Below are 25,393 nucleotides of genomic sequence, written 5' to 3' on the forward strand. Positions count from 1 at the left end.
CCTTGTTTTTCTTGCTTGTCAAAATGATCAGCCCCTGGTTCCCCTATCTTTGGGGAGAGATTTCTGCCCTTAAATTACTGGTATTAGGAGGTTTTACCTGTTTCTCTCCTTTCACATTTTTTCATGCATTAAATCTGTCTCCCTCCCTTTTTTGCTTTCTTGCTTCATTCTCCCACATTTTTGCCCTTTTCTTTCTCTCGTTTTTCTACCTCTCTTGTTTTTTTATCCCTCTCTTCCCTTCTCTCTCTCTTCTCTTTCTCTCTCTCTAGATCTGCACCCTCCTCTCCCCCTTCCCCTAATCTGCAAGTCACTTCAATTCAACTCTATCAAATGCCTACCATTTCTTAATTCAACTCTGCCATTCTTGTTTAGATCATGTGTTCTAAATAACATACACATCAAAAGACAACAAACATTGATATTTATGAATGGCAAAGAACAAATGTTTATTTCTTATGCAACAGTCTACAGAATTATGATGGCCCGCTTATAGATCCAAGCAGAGCAAAGATGAACCATCATTGTATGGATTATTATTTCAAAGTATCTTCTTAGTAGACACAAAAACACATTATTCATGGCATTCCCATAACACTTTTCTCCATACTGGGTAAAATCATGCATGAACATCATTTTTGTGTTGATGTTGGACATAGTTCAGTAATAAGTATTCCTTATACCAACATGTTTTTAATCACCTCAAATACCATTTTAGTAAAGCTTATACCGTGTTGCGTTTAAGTTTGTACCAGAGAAAATTCAGGTTATTACCTTTCTGACATTTTTATGTTATAATCACTGTTGTTTTATGGTAAAGGTAAGCAAATCTGGCAACGGGACACTGAACAATACTAGCAGTAACATAGAAAGTGCTGCATTTGACACATCCTTGCAAATTGCAATAATCGGGTGGAATTGATATATCAATTTTCAGTAAAGGAAACTGAATCTTTACTTTCTGCTACAAGAAGGAGGCCAGCATAAATTGCAACTAAGCAACTGGCATATTGATGTTTGATTATAAGACTTATTGGTGCCCTGCAATTGATTCAGGTTTCTTGCAACACCCCTAAGATGGATTGGCAAAGGAAAGGGTACGATCACCAAAGATACCTGATGGTGTGCACAACATCTTCATACATCTATCATATAGCCACAAATTAACCCCAAGAGAAAATGGAGATGGGTAGAGAATGGGGGCATTGTGTCTACATCTCATCTATTTTCAGCTAATATACGCATCTGGATCCTGTCGCATAAAAGTTACTATCATGTTATCTTTACCACCCAATGGTAACTACAGTGGTATTAGCTGATCACGATCAATCAAAATCGAGGATTCCACACAAGTTACCAATGGATAGCAAAGTTACCATAATGATAACTTAAATTTAATGCGGCCCTGATGTACTGTACATGAAGGAATTAAAGTACACGATTAATCTATTAATGATGGTAATACCAGGTTTCACATAAATAAAGTAGATAAATAAAGTTCATGAAGGAATTAGAGTACAATATTTATGAATTAATGATGGTAATATCAGGTTTCACATTAAAAAAAAGTAAGAGATGTTCCAGAGTCCAAGTTAGTTGTTTGGAATATACAAATACGTGTAAAATGTGAAATAAAGGGATGGTGGGTGGGGGGGGGGTGGTCTGTATTTGCTTTGGTTTGTTCCTCTTAAATGAAGATGTGGTGTGTTTAAGCACAGGTGTTACTACACTCACTTTAATTTTTTTCTCTTAAAACAGAGAGAAAAGATGGTTTATCATGGTAAATTAAACACAACTTAATGTGAGTCAATAGAGATCTTCATTATTATCCAATTTAGAAATGCTGAAGTATTTGAAATTCTATATCAAATACCAAAACTAGTATTGGTACGTTACGTCATCGACTCAAATTATTTTGTTTTGTATTTAATGCCTGCCATTGGTATTGCGAAACTTTACGAAAAATGACGTTCAGTTTTCTTTCGATGCCACTTTTTTTGTATTCGGAGGAACATGAGTCTTTCCAACAAATCAAAAGGAAATTGCTTGATCCTGACCTCACTCTCGACATAATAAGAAAACAAATAATCAAACAGTGAAACAAGTGTCAAAGAAACACGTTCGAGAATGATAATGTTTGAAATAAAACTATTTAAATTGATAGTATTGATATGAATATTGAATTTACTTGAAAGCTGTTGAAAGTGGATAGATATAAGAATGACATAGGGGAAAGCAACTGATAGAGCTTCCTTTGGTCTACTATATATTTTATACATTTTCATACTTCTCCTGTCTGGTATTGTTTCATCTCGGCAGAGTGTATTATTTATAGCTGTTTATTAACTTGCCTCTTAATCTAATCATACTAATGGGGTTAAAGGGATTGGTGCAAACTTTCAATTCGTGATTGAACAATATCGGGTACCATTATTAAAGTATAATAATTAGTGTAATGTATGAATCAAATGATAATGAATGTCGGCTCCATTGATTGTACACTCGGTTTTATTCATTCATTCTTTCTTTTATCAATCTGTCTCATCAATCCTGTCCATCCATCCATTCATTATGTGATTTGTTCATGTGTGCTTGATTTTGATTAAACAAAAACTTAAATACTTCGAAAGCATTCGATGTGCATTTTTTTTATAGTTTAACACTAAGTTTCATAACTTGATTCCACGTTTCCATGGGACAATCAACAATTATTTCTTGAGATATATTTGCTTCAATGACTTGTCGGCTACAAATAAATGCGTTAATTTAGATCAGCAAACATCAGTTCCCCTTCCCCAATTAATAATACTAACAATTCAAATTCTAAACTTATATTCCTTTTATTCTGTTCTTTTCAAAATAAATCAAAGCTAATCATAGACATTTTGTTTTCATATTCTACATAAGGGACGCAATCAGGGAAAAGTTATTACTCGCTTTTTGTTGTGCCTTTGACAGTGTCCGGGATATTTACAGTGCCAATTTTATTTCGATTTATTGATTTATGGCAAAACTCAGACAATAAATCAATCTCGATTTATCTTAAGCTTATAAAGAGATAATTAGCTGACAATACATTCATAAATTCGTATAAATTTCGTTATCTAGTGTATGCTCTTGCCCCCTGTCTGTGTCACCTCCGCTTCAAATCTCTCGCATATTAGTGGTTGTCAAGTGATGATCGATCGTTTAATTACAAGGTATATATTCTAAGAATCAAAATCTCTTTCGCTCGTATATTTGATCAAGATTTTATCGGCTCAGCACCTGCGATCTCAGCTCATGTATCACTTTGACACTGGCTCAAATTATGCAGCAGATAGTGCTTCAAAATCACTTACATTAAAATGGAGTTCTAACTGACTTACCGGAAGAACTGTATGAAAGAGTACTTTCGCCAAGTTGCAAGAATATAAATGACTACATACTGGACAGTTTAGATTATAAAGATGTCGCCTTTTTTCTCAAATTTTCGTATATGCAACAGATATACGTGGAAATGAGCCCCCTGCTCGCCTGTCTAAAGCCCAACTTTTGGCTTTATTTTGATCAATTTTGACATTTTCTCGCAATTTCGGCTGTATATTATTCAAAACTATAAATTCAAAGAGGACAATCCTAGCATAGTTACAGGGCCCTAGGAACCGATTTTGGGGGGCTAGGGGTGCTGAAGTAAATTTGACAAGCAAATAAAAAAAGAAGGTTTGACTAAAATAAAGGTAGTGTAAATTTGACACACCTACCAGAACTCCAGGGGGTGCTACCTGTGGTAAATAATACACGTATCACCCCTGAGAAAATCTTGGGGGTGCTTCAGCACCCTCGCTTTCCAGGGCCAGTCAGCTCCAGATACTCCATGGATTACGGGTTTCCTCTGATAATATCAGTTCTCGACCCCGAGAAAATTGTAGGCGTTGTGTCTGGAAATAATATACCTTTCTATTTCATTGTCTGCTGGAAAACTGTTATGATTCATGATTATCTGATTTCTACCGATCTACTTATTCTCATTTATTGGTGTTTTTACTTCATCATACGAAGTCCAGGTATGAAGTTAGATTATGTTGCCTTCGATGGGATACTAACATGGATCAATGTATCAACATCACCCTCAAGCTAGTGTATAAAAATGCATTCAAGCTTTAGTGCACAATTATCCGAAATATCACAGCTTTCAGAATTTTCACTGCCAAATTATAGACATAATGTTAAAATGTATTTTTTTATAGTTTTCTCTTTCGTACAAATTATAGACATAGTGGTATAAAAGGTATTATCTTGTATGTTTCTCTTTCGAATCTATTTATTTTTATAGCTTAGTAATAAATTTGAGTCAGCAAGCCCATTCATGAATTTGTAAGGGGCACCGATTAAAAGGGAAACATTTCTGCGAGAAAGTGACCTTGAACAGGTGAAATACCCCCAATAGCGTCCTAAAATTATCCCCATCACTCTCTCTCTCTGACCACTTTTTCTCCTTCAAACCATGTCTATGTTCAAAGTAATGATTTACACTTTAACGATGAAAAAAAATGAATATTTGCAAATTTGGGTTCCCAAAAGAAGGTTAACATTGATTACCAGTATTGCAGTAAGTTTATCGCATGGTCTTCCACCTTCCTGCTTAATCAAAACTGAACTTTCACTGGTGACCAGATTTAAAGCATGAACAAGTTACTAACTTGAAGAATATGCTTCCTTTTGAATAGAAAGTTGGATATACCTTAATACAACAATATCAAAATGGAATATGGAATCGAGAAAATTGATATGAATCGAGAGCATTGTTATGAATGAAAAAAATAGCATTAAAATCTGAACCACCTTTTCTATAAAAAGGATAGAATTAAGAACATTCCTCATCTTATTGGTGTTGGAGTCACGATCGATCAAAGCTTACGTGATTAAAAATGACGTTTCATTGGTCGGATTAGAGTCTGATTCATTGATGTAACTTCAAGCATCAGCTTCCTGTATCATGTGTACATAGCTAGATGTTTTTATGTCTAATCCGTTGGTTTTTACATATTATAAAGTACACACAACATTTCATACTTCACAAGTAATGAATTCATGAATTATACGAATTCGCCAAGGCCCATGAGTTCATAATGACTATTTCGGTCTGAATATTAAACATTATAGAGAAGTTTGTATAATTTTCCTGTTAAATTATACAGAGGGATTTTGTTGTTTTTTGTGCGTGTTGGTGGGATTTTTATTGTCACAAACATTAATGAGACCATTTTGTACATCAAATACACAATAACAAATTTGTCCATGCCATCAAAGTCATGAAAGTATTAGGAATCACTATACCAAGTGACGAACAAAATAATGATATAATTAGTCAACATTAATCATTTAAAAGAAATCATTCGACATACAAAACAAACGTTAATGTTCACAATATTGGTACATATTGATATCTGAAAAAATTGGGGCTTGTGATAATGATAACTTAATCACAAGTGTACTTGTCACAAGAAAACAAAACGCTACATTGTATACAGTAAATTATATTTAAATGTAAATGTGGCTTTGTCACTAACCATTAATCGAAATTCTTTGGATCGATTATAAATATATATAGGGAATTTGGAATCCTGATTATCTATATTCTGTTCTTCATCTTAAAACAACACTCATAGGTTTGAGAAGTACAGAACCCTATACCTTTCCAAAGATCACTTGAAAATCTATACACAGTTATCGAGTTGGTTATCCTTTTAAAAGGAAAATAAAATACTTTAAAAAACAGTAGCAAATCAGCGAATGTCTTTGCATTTCTTGTTAGAGTCGAATCAGAAGTACAATATCATTTGTCACATTTTTATATGTGCATCCCGTATCGTGGAAAAGTCCAGATTCAAGTACATGAAATGTGTATTATGAATTTGTCATGAAACATAATATCTTCCGGAATGCTTGATCATTTGCAGATGCTAGTAATCCTACTATTTAATCTTTAGCACCCTCGGATTCATACATTTCATTCCAAAATTGAAATTAATTAGATTGATTTACACTCCTTACAATACTTAAAACTAATAGAAATAAAATTATTATGAATTGCACCCGAAAATAATCTGACGAACAGAAAGCAATCGATGAAAGACGTTACCTCTTAATAATGTGATTTGTGAAACTGGCAAAGAATCGATGGGAAGAAGAATATTGTTATCTCCTGATTGGCCTTTGTCATAAAATCCATGTATTCTTTGTCCCTTAAAACTTCATCAAACAATCAGCAGTAGAAAAAAACGAGTCCTGGATCTTCTTTCAATCTCAAATCGATGATAGAATAAGCTGAAATAAAATTTTAAAAAAATTATTCAACATATCTGAATATCTGAATAGTTATTTTTGGTTTCAATATTGAAATGACATTGAAATGGCAGAAGTATATCAGCAGTAATTAATTTATTATACCAATAAAGAATAATGAATGCATTGAAATGGCAGAAGTATATCAGCAGTAATTAATTTATTATACCAATAAAGAATAATGAATAATTTACTACTACTACTACTTCTACTATAGTAGTCAGTAAAACCGAAGAGAGTTTACATTTAATCCCCGATCCACCATATAGTAGTCTGTAAAACCGAAGAGAGTTTACATTTAATCCCCGATCCACCATGCACTTACTACTACCACTACCACTACTACTACTATTACTATTACTACTACTACTACTACTACTACTACTACTACTACTACTACTACTACTACTACTACTATTACTACTACTATTACTACTACTACTACTAGTACTACTACTACTACTACATATACTTTCGCCAGTTTTGAAAGTATGTCGTGTGATATCTTGCCTGAGAATGGCTCTTCGGTCTCTGTTAAGTTGATAGTGATCTACAGGCCACCATACAGTCGAAGGAATAGGACAACAACATCTATGTTTCTCCAGGACTTTGCTGATTACTTATCTGTCTTATCAACTTCCCCTTCTAAGCTTGTGATAGCCGGTGACTTCAATATACACTGGGATGACCAAGCGAATGTTGAAACCAAGAAATTTGCTGACATGCTGAAATCTCATGACCTTCTTCAAAATGTATGTGACTTTACACATACAAGTGGGCACATCTTGGACTACATCTTATCTAGAAGCGATGATGACATTGTTAAGTCAGTAGAGGTATCTACCTTCCTTAGTGATCATGCAGCTGTACACTGTGACCTTAAGATCTGTAAGCCCATATCAGGTCGTAAAGAAATAGTGTACCGGAAACTGAAAGCAATAGATCATGATGCCTTCGCTAAAGACCTCGACTCATCTGACCTCTTTCAGGAACCAGAGACTGACATCAACAAGTTGATCGATCAATATGACGGAACTCTTTCAGATATTCTCGACAAGCATGCTCCCGTTAAGCGTTGTGTTGTTGCCACACATCCGCCAAATCCTTGGTATTCGGAAGTAATCACTGAGGCAAAGAAGCTGAGGAGGAGGTTAGAAAGGAAGTGGCGAAAGACCAGACTTGAAGTGGATAGACAGTGCTTCAAAGTTCAACGCCAGGTTGTCTGGGACATGGTAAAACATGCAAAGGCCTCTTATTACGAGAAGCAGATCTCAGAGTGCTGTGGACAAAGAGAAGTGTACAGAGTCATAGACAAGATGCTTCACAATCGCGTCAAATCTATTCTACCTACACATCGCAATGACCAAGAACTTGCGGAAAAGTTTTGCCTATACTTTTCCACAAAGATTAAGGACATTCGAGAAGGGCTTGATGCTGAAATGGTAGCTGGCACTAATATAATAACTGATCATTCTGCTGGGAAAGATGAACATCTTGACACCTTTGATTTGGCTACTGAGGAGGAAGTAAAGAGGATTATTAATAATTCTCCATCCACTTCTAGTTCACAGGATCCAGTTCCTACGTGGATTCTGAAAAAAACATCTAAATCCTGTTCTGCCAAGCATTACACTTATCGTAAATAAGTCACTGGAAACAGGCATTTTTCCCGATTCGTTCAAGGAAGCTGTTGTTCGACCTATTCTGAAGAAGCCAGACTGGACCCGGAAAACCTGAAGAACTACCGACCGGTGTCCAATCTCAAGTTTATTTCAAAAGTCTTGGAAAGAGTTGTAGCCCAGCGTCTTCAAGATTATATGGAACAGAATAATTTTTGTGAACCGCTCCAGTCAGCTTATAAGAAGCATCATAGCACTGAATCTGCCCTTGTCAAAGTTCACAATGATATCATTCAAGCACTTGACCAGAAGCAGGCTGTCTTCTTGGTCCTTCTCGACATGTCGGCAGCCTTCGACACTATCGACAAAGATATTCTAATCAGAAGGTTCTGTTCGATAGGCTTGACTGGATCTGCACTCGCATGGATTTCTTCGTATCTAAGCAAACGCTCGCAGATTGTTAGGATCGGCGATTGTGTGTCATCTGAAGCTGAACTTCCGTATGGAGTGCCGCAAGGATCCGTTCTGGGCCCATCATTCTTCAGCATTTATGCAAGCCCTCTTGCCAAGATTGCAAGATTACACGGCATCAGCATACATCTTTACGCAGATGACACCCAGCTCTACACACCGTTCGATCCATCGGATCCTTTAAGTGAGGCCTCTTCTAGACGTAAACTTGAAGCTTGTATTGATGATATGAGGGCATGGATGACAAAGAATAAACTGAAACTGAATGATGATAAGAGTGAATTTATGATTTTTGCCTCTAAAAGCCTGTGTGCTAAGGTCGGTAGTAAGTCAATACGCATTGGGTGTGTTGAAGTACAATCTGTGTCCAGTTGTAGGAATCTCGGTGTTCATTTTGACTCTGAGCTGTCAATGTCATCACACATCACAGCTACTTGCCGATCAGTATACTTACAATTACGTAATATTCATAGCATAAGGAAATCTCTGTCATCTAAAGTTGCAGCATCTGTGATTCACTCATATGTAATATCTCGTATTGATTATGGAAATGCTTTATTGTTTAAGATCACATCGTATCAACTTGCCAAGCTGCAGCGTGCTCAAAATTCTGCTGCTCGGGTCCTCAGTGGAACATCTCGTTTCACCCATATCACTCCAATTCTCAAAAATCTTCACTGGTTACCGGTATCTAAAAGAATAGAATTCAAAATCCTACTCCACACATGGAAAACATTGCATGGTCAGTCTCCTTTATACCTTCAAAATCTAATCTCTGAATACATTTCCGATCCTCTACTAATAAACAGCTAAATGTACAAAGAACGAATTTAACTCTGGGAGAAAAGGCATTCGCCTCATCAGCTCCATCTCTCTGGAATGCTCTTCCACTGAGGATCCGATCAGCAGAATCACTTGAAGCATTTAAAAAATACCTAAAATCTTATCTGTTTTCTTCTTATTTTTGTTAAATATTGTTAGCTAATTTCATTTATTCATGCCCCCATACATATGCAAATTATTTTATCTGTAATTCCCAATCCCTCTGCGCCTCGGAATAGTTCACTAGATAGATGGCGCATAATAAATGCTGTGTTTATTATTTTATTATTACTACTACTACTATTACTACTACTATTACTACTACTAGTACTACTAGTACTACTACTACTACTACTACTACTACTACTACTACTACTATACTTCTGCGTAGTGGCGTAGCTATGTAATTCCGAAGATTCTTTATTACGAAGGTTCGTAATCCCGAAACACGTAAATTGCCTATACCTCGATGTTCGTTAATCCGGAAACGTAAACATGGTAAAAGGGTTCTTTAATCCGAACATTAATGTGGCGTTATTCCGAATGTTCGATAATCCGAAAACGAAATAAGGTTCGATGGTCCGAAGGTTCGTTAATCCGAAAACGAAATAAGATTCGTTGTTCCAAAGGTTCGATAGTCCGAAAACGAAATAAGGTTCGTTAAGCATTTAGTTTTCGGATTAACGAACCTTCGGAATTATGAACCTTCGGAAATACGAACCTTCGGAATTACGAACCTTCGGAAATACGAACCTTCGGAATAACAAACATTCGGAATATCCAAACCTTCGGAATAACGAAGCTTCGGAATTACGAATGTATGCGCTGTGGGTTATTGCTTTTTAATGGGGGGCAACATTTTTTTGAGTGTGTGTGTTACAGGGGCGGATCCAACTTTCGCCAATAGGGGATGGGGCCGATCGGCCGCTCAAAGCTGATTTTTTATTTCTGGAAGGGGTACTCCTCACAGTTACTTCTTAGCTTTATTCTTATAAAACAACAAAAATGTGAAATAATCTCATATGAGCCCTATATAAAAAGTGCGAAATGCGAGCTATTTTTTTAAAACTTTCATGCTTTTTCTCCTGAAAAAAATTACATTCTTTATGGGCAATGTTTGGGACCGCGAACGCCAGGCGCGAGCAGAAATTTCTACACGCCCGTCTCGACGGGACGTATTATGGTATCACGCTCGGTGTCCTTCTGTCTGTCTGTCCGTCTGTCCGTCTTTTAACTTTTTCTTGTAAACGCAATAATTTCAGTTTAACTTAACCTAGGCTCATATAATTTGGTGTGTATGATATTAGCATGGATCCCAGGAAGGCTATCGATTTGATTTTGAGGTCAAAAGGTCAAGATCACAGTCACATGTTTTCATCTTACCCTTCTGAAGTCCTTGTTAACGTGATAACTTTAGTTGAATTTTATGTATGATACTAGCATATATCCAAGCAATTATATTGATTGTGAGGTCAGAAGGTCAAAGGTGAAGTCGCCATCTTCCACTTTTCTTGCTTGACCAATAGCTCAATTTTCCGCGTTACAGACGGGCGTATTATGAGCTCGCCTTAGCGACACTCTTGTTCATAAACGTTCTGGTCAGATCGAAAACCTGTTCAGGATAGTTTGCAGTTGCCCATGAAAAAAATTATACATATTTCAACAATTAAATAATTCGAGCGCGAAGCGCGAGCTGAAATTTTGGACATTAGGGTGAGAGGGATAGGGGCTAAAGAAGGGGTGTCTAACTCACTTCTTCAATCTGGCGTTGTATTTCAGGTGGGAGTTTGCTGAATATCTGATCAAGATAACAGGTTGGCCTTTTGGCGGTAATAGACGTCTGTAATGCTGCCCTCTGTAGCTCATTTGTTCCATCATTGTCTGCTGCTTCTATCAATGAATTCCTTTTTCGCGTTGCCTAGCAAAATATAACATATCATGAAAAGATAAAATGAAAACCAAGAAAATAATTTAGTTTATATATATATATATATATATATATAGTAATATAAATCGGATTTTTGCTACATTAAAATGTGCAAACCCAAATAAAAAGCCATGTGGAGGAAATGAAACGTAATTGTGTTTCATACATTTTCCTATTTCACGTTAAAAATTGATTTCAATCGGGTGACCGATCTAAATAAACTACGTCTTTTTCTTTGTTTTTCCTTTGTGATACAAAATCTGTGAAGGAGCTGGGTTATTCTATAAGAATCGATTATTCAATTTTTTTCTGTAGAATTGGGGGTAGAAAAAATATCAGTTGCTTCTACCATGACTACACATCTTAAAGTAGATTAGGAATAAGTTAGTTTGTATGAAAACATTGAAACCATATAATAAAGTTTGAGAACCATTGGACAAACCATAAGAGAAATATGGGTATCTAAAATTCTAAATCACTAAAATCATGGAAATCCTGCCCTTGGCAATGCGACCAAGATTTATCATGTCACAGAAGTATAACTCTCCCCTTTGTAATATACCCCTAAACATCTATTTTCCTCATTTTATATGATATTACTTTGTCCATGATGTATTTTATAAAACCTCTATTAAATGTCCTCCCATGTAAAAATCCTGATTTATGGATTGATTTGATACAAGTAACGATAATTAAGAATGTAGAAAAGTAATAAGAAGTTGTACAAGTGTGATATCACGCATTTAATTAAATCGCCAATATGGGAATATCCACATCGATAGTGATGTCAACATTCAAATTGTCACAACTTTCGTATTATTTGAACAATTTTTCTCTAACCTTTGATTATTCTGTTCTCACACAATTTAACTTGCTCCCATGGTTTCATTCTCATCTGAAGATGTTATATGTATGGATAAATTTGTTCAATCAAGCTTATTCAATACAGGCCTAATGTGAAATATCGTATAGGGTCTATGCCATTTATATCTCATGAAACATAGGAGTAAGACTTACTATTCCAAAATAACACGCATCGCAAGCTCTCACATATGTCTTACACAGCCTACAGTCACCGCAACCTGAAAAAAAATAAAGTATAACCAACTTAATGATGAATTAATCAAGACGTACATATTACGTCATTTGTAAGTCTTGGTCAACAATGACGTAGTATTTTCTTTTGTTCAGGGTAGATATTCTTGTAACGTCATGTATAAAATCAATATAAATCGTTACGTCATTATAGAATGATTGGGTTTTCATCATAATCATCGAGTTCGAGTGTATACGGGGTGACTATACATTTCCAACTGGTATTTCGATTTCTATTTTTCTTAATGGTGTAACAAACATCGATGAAAAGGGAGATACTGATGATTCTTTCGAGAATCTAGTTATGAATTGTTTCATTTCAATAGAAAAGCACTGTTTGATACTTGGTTTTCGTAATGTTCAACATAAACAGATGTATGACTTGTTGGAAATGAAGAGTAAACAAAATGAGATGAAACGTATTACACACACATTATTTGCCATTCATATTGAAGTCGAGAATTAGCAGAAAATTAGCGTTAGAAGAAAGGGAAAAGTTTGCCTGCAAAGGTCGAAGTGCATCAATTTTTATCAATATTCAAATTAAAATTGGTATTGATTTCATTTCCACAAAGAAAAATAAGAAAATGATAACATAACATGCAATCATTGTATAAATAATAAACAAAGTGTGCACAAGATAATTCTTGTTTTAGTGACAAAATTTCATGATACATATTTATAACATAAACTGGATATTACGTTAATATCTTTAGAAATCTACACTTTACCGAGGGAACCTTCCATTTCCCTGCTTTACCACTCTTCACCCATATGTCAAACAGGTATATTGGTATCCAGAAGGATGCGAAAGCGAAAATTTTGATTTTTTTTTTTTTTTAATGCTCCCATGAAGTGGAAAAAATGCAGTATTCCTTGTAAAGAGCTTAATAGGACTTTGTGCTGATTCTAGCTGATATTAGCAAAATATTACCATAGGATCTTTCACCGGGAAATTTTTTATTTGCTTCATCAGGATGCAGACATATCCCGAGACATATAATGTTCCTTGATTAAGGACAAGCTTTTCACAATATTTGAATAACTATTTAAGAATATATTTACTTGCCCAGAAACTCTAAAAATAAACGTACAAGAGATCTGCGATGTGATATGTCATGGTAAAATATATAATCGATCTATGTAGATGTCCGACACGAAAGAAAAAAGTGTATTGTCGATGTTTTATACGTATCTAAATTCTGAAATGACTTCAATTAATGAACAAAATGGAAAAAACTAAGAGCCATAGTTTTTTTGTCGAAAACTTATCACAAGAAATGAAATGCAACAAAGTTTAAAACCATGGAGGCAAATTTTGGAATTATTAAAAATATAGCTCTATACTTTCCATGCAAAGATCTCTATCACTGCCTTTTTAAAAATCCGACTGTCTGAAACGTATCCTTGAAAAATCGCTATATTCGTCTAGTATGAAAGAGTGTTGGTTGATTAATCAGACTAAAGTGTACTTCGTTTTCAATGATCTGATGTAATCTATTTTTCATTTCATGTTGAATATGATATTCTATCGGTCAGATTAAACCGACTGAAGGAAAAAAAAAATAATTGACTTTCAAAACTGTGTAATTGGATTCCATGATTAGATTCTGGATTAACTTCTGTATTATCAAAGGTATACAATATATTCATCTTTTTTAATCTTTATTTCCTTATTCAGCGAATAAGATAAATACAACAAACAAAACAACTTTGAAATATCAATCAATGAAAAATTACTTGCTTTTCACAAAGGTTATACGAAACATGAGATGCCGGATCGCCAAAACACAGTGAAACATAATATTAAAATAGCAACAATAATAAAACACAAAATCAACTATCAGTAATAAATTCAACAAAAAAGGAAAAAAAACCTACTAGCATGACAAGATTAAAGGAGGTGTATGTGGCACAGATAATGCATTTACACTCTAAATTACAGGGATTTAAAATAAGTCCAGATGAACTGTAGTTAGGGACCAATCGATTTCTGGATTTAGTTTTAATCCTAAAGACTTAAATTTAAATCTCAAATGATTTAAATTTAAATCTTTCTAGATTTAAAAATGAATCATAGGAATTCAAACTAAATTCTGAATTCGATTAGTCCCTAACTACAGTCCATGTGGACATATTTTAAATCCATGTAATTTAGAGTGTACAATAACTCTGAAAATTGATAAATCTTTACTTGTCTAGAAAAAGTTTAATGCTGCTTTCAAAAGGAAAGTAAAAAAGTGAATTAATTATACTTATTACTTGAAGAATCATATTTCATTTTTTGGGTCCTATATACAGAACTCGATGATTTAGCATCAGGACTAGTCTTGATAGACCATAAATGAAATTTATTTAACATCAGGTAATGTGGTTGATTATTATATATGTTTCAAGAGATCTGAAAATGGAGTAGGTAACAATAATATTTCATATTTATACATAAATGTTGGTAGTTCTTGCTTGTTCATCTGTTTAATTCATGCAAACACTTAATAATCAGGTAAAAGGTTTTTCAACTCCTGCAAAATTTGATAATTGTGTTCGTGAATAATTATCAAATTAGGAATCAGACCCTTTATAATACATTTGTGTGTTTTTTCCATTCAATCCAATCAATTCTTTATCCCATTTCCATTTCAACATAATACAAAGTAATATTAAGTAATACAAATTAAATACAACTTTACAAACGATCATTCTTACTTCATAAAACAAAAAACATTATAACATGTTCAAAGTTACAATACATTCAATAATTATACTGTCTTATAGTGACACACACACACATATATATATATACATATCTGACTTTAATCTGAAGTAAATAATTGTATTATCATGATTATGAACTACCTTATCTCCACTCCCTTTTATTGTATATTTCATTTCCATCTTACTTGTTTTGGACAGGATGACATTATAACGAGTTATTTAAACTTGGCATGCCAACTTATTTAGGATAAGAAGACAAGATGACTTCTTCTTCTTCTTCTTCTTCTACTACTACTACTGCTGCTGCTGCAGCTGTAGCTACTGATACTACTACTACTACTACTACTACTACTACTACTACTACTACTACTACTACTACTACTACTACTACTACTACTACTACTACTACTACTACTACTACTACTACTACTACTACTTCTACTACTACTACTACAACTACTACTACAACTACTACTACTATGTCTATTCTATTAATACGAAGAAGCAGAAGAAGATCAAGAAGAGGAAGAAGAAAAAATATCACTACTACAACAGTACTACACCGCTCACAATAGTCCTCTAGGCTCTGATGAAGGAGCCATCGTGAAAGCCATTTACCCACTCATTAATCATGCTGCTCCTGCTGATATTATGTAACCCCTTACTAGTACTGCTACTTCTTCTTCTACTTCTGCTGCTACTTAATGACACTTTGAATAGGGCCCTTTTTATGATGACACAAAAGGATGCGATTCCAAAGAGATTTCAATAATATTTTGCATAGTTTAGGTTGCATCGTTTAACATTTACAGATGGGATAATCATTTACAAAACATAGATTTTCGAAATTTTTGTGGAGTTGATATACATGATTGTAGATCAGAGTGAGACACGGTATAGATTCACCCTACAAAAGTGTCACCCATACCCTTTGATCAATTAACATATTAAATTGGTGTGACACGTCATGCCTTATGTCCAAACAGATACAGTCTTCCTGCACGTCACACGCACTGAAACCATTTTAGAAGGAAACAATGGTTGTCAAAGCACCCCTCATTTAACATATTTAATCTCTAATTGATAAGTAGGTGGGACATTTGTATATCCATCTAAATATAGATTTTGCTCGCACATGCTTACATGTATGTTACCCCCAGTCTTTCAGTAAATCGTGAAATGGCCCTCAAATTGTGAATTTATGCATATTCAGCCCCAAACTTTCAAAACTGTTCCACCTCCTCTGATATTTCAATTGCGCTGATTTTTATTTTATATAATCATAACTTAATCAGGTATATAGTAATATTATGATGACACAGTCTGCATGGTACGGTGTAAGAGTATTTCAGTAATAGTATCCGAATATTGTTAAATAGGACTAATCCTGTTGGAGTTTCACTTTCTGAATACCCCTCCCTGTGCCTTGATGTTACACTGTCTGAATACCCCTCCCTGTGGCTTGATGTTACACTTTCCGAATACCCCTCCCTGTGCCTTGATGTTACACTGTCTGAATACCCCTCCCTGTGCCTTGATGTTACACTTTCTGAATACCCCTCCCTGTGCCTTGATGTTACACTGTCTGAATACCCCTCCCTGTGGCTTGATGTTACACTTTCCGAATACCCCCTCCCTGTGGCTTGATGTTACACTTTCTGAATACCCCTTCCTGTGCCTTGATGTTACACTGTCTGAATACCCCTTCCTGTGCCTTGATGTTACACTTTCTGAATACCCCTCCCTGTGCCTTGATGTTACACTTTCTGAATACCCCTTCCTGTGCCTTGATGTTACACTGTCTGAATACCCCTCCCTGTGGCTTGATGTTACACTTTCTGAATACCCCTTCCTGTGCCTTGATGTTACACTGTCTGAATACCCCCTTCCTGTGCCTTGATGTTACACTGTCTGAATACCCCTCCCTGTGCCTTGATGTTACACTTTCTGAATACCCCTCCCTGTGCCTTGATGTTACACTGTCTGAATACCCCCTCCCTGTGCCTTGATGTTACACTGTCTGAATACCCCTTCCTGTGCCTTGATGTTACACTGTCTGAATACCCCTCCCTGTGCCTTGATGTTACACTTTCTGAATACCCCTCCCTGTGCCTTGATGTTACACTGTCTGAATACCCCCTTCCTGTGCCTTGATGTTACACTGTCTGAATACCCCCTTCCTGTGCCTTGATGTTACACTTTCTGAATACCCCTCCCTGTGCCTTGATGTTACACTTTCTGAATACCCCTTCCTGTGCCTTGATGTTACACTGTCTGAATACCCCTTCCTGTACCTTGATGTTACACTGTCTGAATACCCCTTCCTGTGCCTTGATGTTACACTTTCTGAATACCCCTCCCTGTGCCTTGATGTTACACTTTCTGAATACCCCTTCCTGTGCCTTGATGTTACACTGTCTGAATACCCCCTTCCTGTGCCTTGATGTTACACTGTCTGAATACCCCCTTCCTGTGCCTTGATGTTACACTGTCTGAATACCCCCTTCCTGTGCCTTGATGTTACACTTTCTGAATACCCCTCCCTGTGCCTTGATGTTACACTTTCTGAATACCCCTTCCTGTGCCTTGATGTTACACTGTCTGAATACCCCTTCCTGTACCTTGATGTTACACTGTCTGAATACCCCTTCCTGTGCCTTGATGTTACACTTTCTGAATACCCCTTCCTGTGCCTTGATGTTACACTTTCTGAATACCCCTCCCTGTGCCTTGATGTTACACTTTCTGAATACCCCTTCCTGTGCCTTGATGTTACACTTTCTGAATACCCCTTCCTGTACCTTGATGTTACACTGTCTGAATACCCCTTCCTGTGCCTTGATGTTACACTTTCTGAATACCCCTCCCTGTGCCTTGATGTTACACTGTCTGAATACCTGTGCCTTGATGTGCCTTGAATATGTTACACTGTCTTACACTGTCTGATACCCCTTCCTGTGCCTTGATGTTACACTGTTGATGTTACACTGTCTGAATACCCCTTCCTGTGCCTTGATGTTACACTTTCCGAATACCCCCTTCCTGTGCCTTGATGTTACACTGTCTGAATACCCCTTCCTGTGCCTTGATGTTACACTGTCTGAATACCCCTCCCTGTGCCTTGATGTTACACTGTTTGAATACCCCTTCCTGTGCCTTGATGTTACACTTTCCGAATACCCCTTCCTGTGCCTTGATGTTACACTTTTTGAATACCCCCTCCCTGTGCCTTGATGTTACACTTTCCGAATACCCCTCCCTGTGCCTTGATGTTACACTTTCTGAATACCCCTTCCTGTGCCTTGATGTTACACTGTCTGAATACCCCTTCCTGTGCCTTGATGTTACACTTTCTGAATACCCCTCCCTGTGCTTTGATGTTACACTTTCTGAATACCCCTCCCTGTGCCTTGATGTTACACTGTCTGAATACCCTTTCCTGTGCCTTGATGTTACACTTTCCGAATACCCCCTTCCTGTGCCTTGATGTTACACTGTCTGAATACCCCCTCCCTGTGCCTTGATGTTACACTTTCTGAATACCCCTTCCTGTGCCTTGATGTTACACTTTCCGAATACCCCCTCCCTGTGCCTTGATGTTACACTTTCTGAATACCCCTTCCTGTGCCTTGATGTTACACTGTCTGAATACCCCTTCCTGTGCCTTGATGTTACACTGTCTGAATACCCCTCCCTGTGGCTTGATGTTACACTTTCCGAATACCCCCTCCCTGTGCCTTGATGTTACACTTTCCGAATACCCCCTTCCTGTGCCTTGATGTTACACTTTCTGAATACCCCTTCCTGTGCCTTGATGTTACACTTTCTGAATACCCCTTCCTGTGCCTTGATGTTACACTTTCTCAATACCCCTTCCTGTGCCTTGATATTACACTGTCTGAATACCCCTCCCTGTGCCTTGATGTTACACTTTCTGAATACCCCTTCCTGTGCCTTGATGCTACACTTTCTGAATACCCCTTCCTGTGGCTTGATGTTACACTTTCTGAATACCCCTTCCTGTACCTTGATGTTACACTTTCTGAATACCCCTCCCTGTGGCTTGATGTTACACTGTCTGAATACCGCTCCCTGTGGCTTGATGTTACACTGTCTGAATACCCCTTCCTGTGCCTTGATGTTACACTTTTTGAATACCCCTCCCTGTGCCTTGATGTTACACTGTCTGAATACCCCTTCCTGTGCCTTGATGTTACACTTTTTGAATACCCCTCCCTGTGCCTTGATGTTACACTGTCTGGATACCCCTCCCTGTGGCTTGATGTTACACTTTCTGAATACCCCTCCCTGTGCCTTGATGTTACACTTTCTGAATACCCCTCCCTGTGGCTTGATGTTACACTTTCTGAATACCCCTTCCTGTGCCTTGATGTTACACTTTCTGAATACCCCTCCCTGTGGCTTGATGTTACACTTTCTGAATACCCCTCCCTGTGGCTTGATGTTACACTTTCCGAATACCCCTTCCTGTGGCTTGATGTTACACTTTCCGAATACCCCTCCCTGTGGCTTGATGTTACACTTTCTGAATACCCCTCCACTTCCTGTGCCTTGATGTTACACTGTCTGAATACCCCCTCCCCGTGCCTTGATGTTACACTTTCTGAATACCCCCTCCCTGTGCCTTGATGTTACACTTTCTGAATACCCCTTCCTGTGCCTTGATGTTACACTTTCTGAATACCCCTTCCTGTGCCTTGATGTTACACTGTCTGAATACCCCTTCCTGTGCCTTGATGTTACACTTTCTGAATACCCCTTCCTGTGCCTTGATGTTACACTGTCTGAATACCCCTTCCTGTGCCTTGATGTTACACTGTCTGAATACCCCTTCCTGTGCCTTGATGTTACACTGTCTGAATACCCCTCCCTGTGGCTTGATGTTACACTTTCCGAATACCCCCTCCCTGTGGCTTGATGTTACACTTTCTGAATACCCCCTCCACTTCCTGTGCCTTGATGTTACACTGTCTGAATACCCCCTCCCCGTGCCTTGATGTTACACTTTCTGAATACCCCCTCCCTGTGCCTTGATGTTACACTTTCTGAATACCCCTTCCTGTGCCTTGATGTTACACTGTCTGAATACCCCTTCCTGTGCCTTGATGTTACACTTTTTGAATACCCCCTCCCTGTGCCTTGATGTTACACTTTCTGAATACCCCTCCCTGTGGCTTGATGTTACACTTTCCGAATACCCCCTCCCCGTGGCTTGATGTTACACTTTCTGAATACCCCCTCCACTTCCTGTGCCTTGATGTTACACTGTCTGAATACCCCCTCCTCGTGCCTTGATGTTACACTTTCTGAATACCCCCTCCCTGTGCCTTGATGTTACACTTTCTGAATACCCCTTCCTGTGCCTTGATGTTACACTGTCTGAATACCCCTTCCTGTGCCTTGATGTTACACTTTCTGAATACCCCTTCCTGTGCCTTGATGTTACACTTTCTGAATACCCCTTCCTGTGCCTTGATGTTACACTTTCCGAATACCCCCTTCCTGTGCCTTGATGTTACACTTTCTGAATACCCCCTCCCTGTGCCTTGATGTTACACTTTCTGAATACCCCCTCCTCGTGCCTTGATGTTACACTTTCCGAATACCCCCTCCCTGTGCCTTGATGTTACACTGTCTGAATACCCCTCCCTGTGCCTTGATGTTACACTTTCTGAATACCCCTTCCTGTGCCTTGATGTTACACTGTCTGAATACCCCTTCCTGTGCCTTGATGTTACACTTTCTGAATACCCCCTCCCTGTGCCTTGATGTTACACTTTCTGAATACCCCTCCCTGTGCCTTGATGTTACACTGTCTGAATACCCCTCCCTGTGCCTTGATGTTACACTGTCTGAATACCCCTCCCTGTGCCTTGATGTTACACTTTCTGAATACCCCTCCCTGTGCCTTGATGTTACACTTTCTGAATACCCCTTCCTGTGCCTTGATGTTTCAGTTACTGAATACCCCTCCCTGTGCCTTGATGTTTTAACATTTCATCAATTTAACACCCCATGCAAGAAAAATAAATACATCTATCTTGTGTAATAATAATAATAATATTCCGCATTTATATAGCCCTTAATACATCGGAACGACGTCTCTAAGCACTTTACGGACATATTATTACCCCGGTCATCGGATCCTTGCATGCACGCATACAATGTATGCACCTTCTCCACTCCCTGGGGAGCATTTCAACAAAAGTTCCAAGACTCAATTGCTTGGCATACTACAAAGGCTTTTTCATCCTACCGGGTTCCCATTTAACACCTGAGTGGAGAGTGACAAAGTGTAGATTAACGCCTTGCCAAAGGACGCTAGGCCATAGTGGGATTCGAACACATGACCCTCTGATTACAAGGCGAGAGTCAGAACCGCTACTCCACGACGTGTACATTTTACATTCACCTTGCACACACACCACAAATCCACGTTGATAAAACCTCTTTACAAGGGTGTAAATTAGTTGTTTGATATCTCCGTGAAAGTTTATTTCTGAATTATGGCATTGAGAAAATAGGAAACTATTAAAACATAGAATGAAACCCTAAAGAAAAGTCTTTAAAAAAACAAGTACCCATATGGAGAATAATTTTTTCAGTATCTTACCTTATCCCATCCAACACTCTCTTCCCTATATTTATCACCAGTCATACTCTATCCCGTCTGTTGGTTAATTTGTCTGATATGATACCTAACAGACCTGGCTTAATACCCTCAGGTATGAATTGATCTCATTCAAACGAAACCATGTGTATTTTCACCTGCAATGCTAGTCCGATTAATTAGAAATACAAGTACGTTGGCAACTCGTGGGAAATTTAAAGGATATCATTTGATATCTCTAATATGAAATGATTGGTAATTGATACAAATACATATCTGATATAAAAATGGAGAAGAGAGAAACAGTGAAAGGTGTAGAAAGGGGATGAGAGGGTGGGTGGACAAAAGAAAGAGAATTGTATACAGGCGGACAACATAAATACAGAAGCAGGGGGCCGTTTCACAAAGCAGTTCGTAAGTTAAGAGTGACTTGTGATTCTTTCTTACGCGCAAAGCCATCGCTAATGAATATACGATTTGCCATAAGAAAGGATCACCAGTCGTTCTTAAAGTCGCTCTTAACTTACAAACAGCTTTATGAAACACCCACCTGTACATACAGCAAAAGCCAACTAACAATAAGCGATATTTGAATTAAACAATATTGTGAATATGATATACAATTGTAGAATTGCTAAACAGTATACATTGACAGAGAAAGGGGTAAAAGTAAAAAAAAAAAAAGAGAGAGGAAGCGATTATGTTTTTATCTTCAAATTCGAATAAAGAAAGATTTTTTTATTCTGCTTTTTAAATGTGTTAATCAATTTTAATTAGTGGTTGTCATCGTGATATTTTAATCCCATCTGCTTATAATGACTATCATTCTGCAATTTTTTTGTCCATGATTTCATACCTGTAAACAGTAATCAATATTTTATGTTTGTTGTGTAATGAAAAATATGAATGCAGAATAAAACAAATTAAAATCAAATCAGGACAGAGATGAGGGTAGTGATATCCTTTTAAAAACGTCGATGTTTGTACTATTCATTATGCTCCATGCAAACATTACTTGGAACCATGCTGTTCTGTGACATGCCCTACATTTACATGTATAATGATTATGTATGATTTCCCATGATCTTTCCACATCAAAGTGTTTGTATTCTGTGTTTACCATTTGATCTTAATAACATCGGTATCAATGGTGTAGAAGTGACAGACTCCAATATCGGGTATTATACTCCTGCTGTAAATTAAACAGACCCAATTATCCAAGAAACATGAATGGACATTTCGGTTGATTGATGTTTATCAAATTTATTTAGTGTTCATGTCAGGAAAAATAACAGATAATTGGGTAATACGGTAACACCCCAGCGTCAATAATAACGTTTACAACCTATCGTCACCAGGCTGTTTTAAGGTTAAAAAAATATAGAAATGCTTTACGGTTAAATAACCAACGTTAAGTCCACCTATTGGTATATAATTTGTTTTTGGTACGTAATCCTAAAGTTTGATCGGTGAATCTATTTTGTAATTTGAGAATAGAAAAGCTATATGGCATTTTAATTTTGTCATTAATTGAATTTTGAAAAAAATATGGTAGAAAATAATAATATATTCTCAATGATTTACCGAACGTATGCATTTTGAATTACCTTTTTTTTATTTTTTTTTTAAATAAGTGTATGTTCGGGTTCAATAATCTTTATAATGTATTATTGTATTCTTTGCTATAGACACTTTCACTTATTACCTCATACATTTCTCCATTATGCTTTCCCTGTATGTGATAAATCTAATAATAGCATATCAACGTGCTGGTGATTTTTTTTTTCTTGTATGCCTAATCTAATACTATAACGCACTCTCAAGGTTATTATACTGTGAAATCGTTCAAAAAATGCAGAGCGTAAAAATCGAGAATTGTAACGTTGAGATCGACATATTCGTTGATTAGTGAAACTATGGAAACCAAGTATTGATTGTAGGACTTCCTATCCTTTTATTATACCATGAACAGTCGATAGTGTGTTTTCTCCAAGTTGATTCGCTTCTGGTTTCCTTGATTTCTTGGTGTTTTTACTCCTGCAATCCCTTAATGGTGGTGATGGCTGGAATGTGATAGATATCGTATGTACCTCTATTACATGCCCTATTTTAAAGTACATTAATGTAATTATTTTCAAAGGAGAAATGGATAACTAGGTATGTGGTCCTTTAAGATATTTTTATCAAAATAATGTTAGGTATCAATGCGGGATAGGGATTTAAAATGTTTATAATCCGATGAAAGAATAATGAAGATTTTACAATTTCTAGCAACACATTTAAGGGGACTTAAAAAATAACAAAATGTTGACTTCCGACTCACTGTCGGAAGAACACTTTTAGGTCTATAGTCCCTTCCAAATTTGCATACATTTTGGTACTGCCATTAAATTCTGCATGTATCATTATATTTATCTAAGTAGCCTGGAACGCATATATCTTTTCTATCCCTTCAATATAACTCTTAATGATAAGTATCAAATATCTGATTTTTTTTCATCGAAATTACCAACTAAGACCATGAAATACTGCTCGACAATATTTTTTATTGTACTCATCGGCTTTTGAGTCTGATCATGGACATGGTCTGATATAACTGTTTGGACTTAATATGTAAATAGGGAAAGCAAAACGTGTTAAACTTGGTCTTTACAATCAGTTATATTTTGTTTGTTTAGTTGCTATAACATCTTCGAACGCGAAAGAAATGTTTACATTTAATAATGGAAACCTTTCAGGTCCTCAAAGAAGAAATAATAGAATACATGTATTCCAATATAAGTAGGAATTGGGTCACTTGTTAAGCACTTTCTTCAAACAAATTTATTGTAGTTGCTTTGTCATTACTTTGTAATTTTTTTCTTTATAACAATCGCAATTGCTAGCATTTGAAAAAAAAATCTCTATAAGGGGAAATTAGGACTACATTTCAATGAACGATATTGTTTAAAGGATTTTTATACTTACATATTACAGAAACTATAATTCACCATGTTGCCTATGTAGCTAATTAGGCGTTCTTACGCAATTCTTTTCTTTAAAACGATTGTTTTTCCATTGATATTCACGTCAACCACTCTTCATCTCATCCTCCTGCAGTTCATGTTTATTCATGTTAACACACATATTCATCCTCACCCTCACACACATACATACACCCTCGCACACATCCACCCCACACATGCACAAACAATCAGTCCTTCCCTTTTACAATCGGGGATTACTCACTTATCATTAATCGTCAAAATGGGACATTATGTTGGTGTTCTGACACTCTTAAAATTTTGTGTTTAATCCACTCACCGGACTCATTTTTGTTCATAGGGTGATCGTAGTTTGGTAACGAGGGACACACACGGCTAAGGTTTAATTGGCAGAAACAAAAACTGAAATCATGAGTTTTACTTTTACTATAAGCATGATAAGACATGGTTTTAAATGAGATGAAGAAATGATTGGCATGGTTATCTGGACTGGGTACATCCCCGATTGATAGGTAATATGCAAGCAAATGTCCCCAGAGGTTGGTCATTACAAACGAAACAAGAAACGCATACACACATACACCTGCTAACCCCCTCCCCCTCTCTTTCTTCCCTATTCCCTTTCCCTCTGACCCCCCCCCCTTCGCTTTGCTATTACTCTCCAATCTACCTTATCTCTCTCTCTCTCTCTCCCTTTCTCTTATATCGTTGAGTCGCGATAACTGCTTTCTAAACTATAATTCTATCGGATATAATATCAGATTACATGGAGATGATGACTTTAATCGTAAATCTACCTTTGATT

General features: G+C 36.8%; 1 protein-coding gene across 1 annotated transcript; it reads left to right on the top strand.

Annotated features, from left to right (window-relative positions):
• The first annotated feature begins 6,815 nt into the window (after window positions 1-6,815).
• LOC121411977 lies at window positions 6,816-7,970 on the top strand. Its single transcript, XM_041604889.1, has one exon. The coding sequence runs from the start codon at window positions 6,816-6,818 to the stop codon at window positions 7,968-7,970; it is 1,155 nt and encodes a 384-aa protein (XP_041460823.1).
• The last annotated feature ends 17,423 nt before the right edge of the window (window positions 7,971-25,393 follow it).

Source organism: Lytechinus variegatus, chromosome 3 (assembly GCF_018143015.1).
Source record: "Lytechinus variegatus isolate NC3 chromosome 3, Lvar_3.0, whole genome shotgun sequence".
Lineage (NCBI taxonomy): Eukaryota > Metazoa > Echinodermata > Echinoidea > Temnopleuroida > Toxopneustidae > Lytechinus > Lytechinus variegatus.

What these genes read in the sequence shown, in the direction of transcription:
- LOC121411977 (XM_041604889.1), top strand. Translation starts at nt 6,816, where the DNA reads ATGTCGTGTGATATCTTGCCTGAGAATGGCTCTTCGGTCTCTGTTAAG.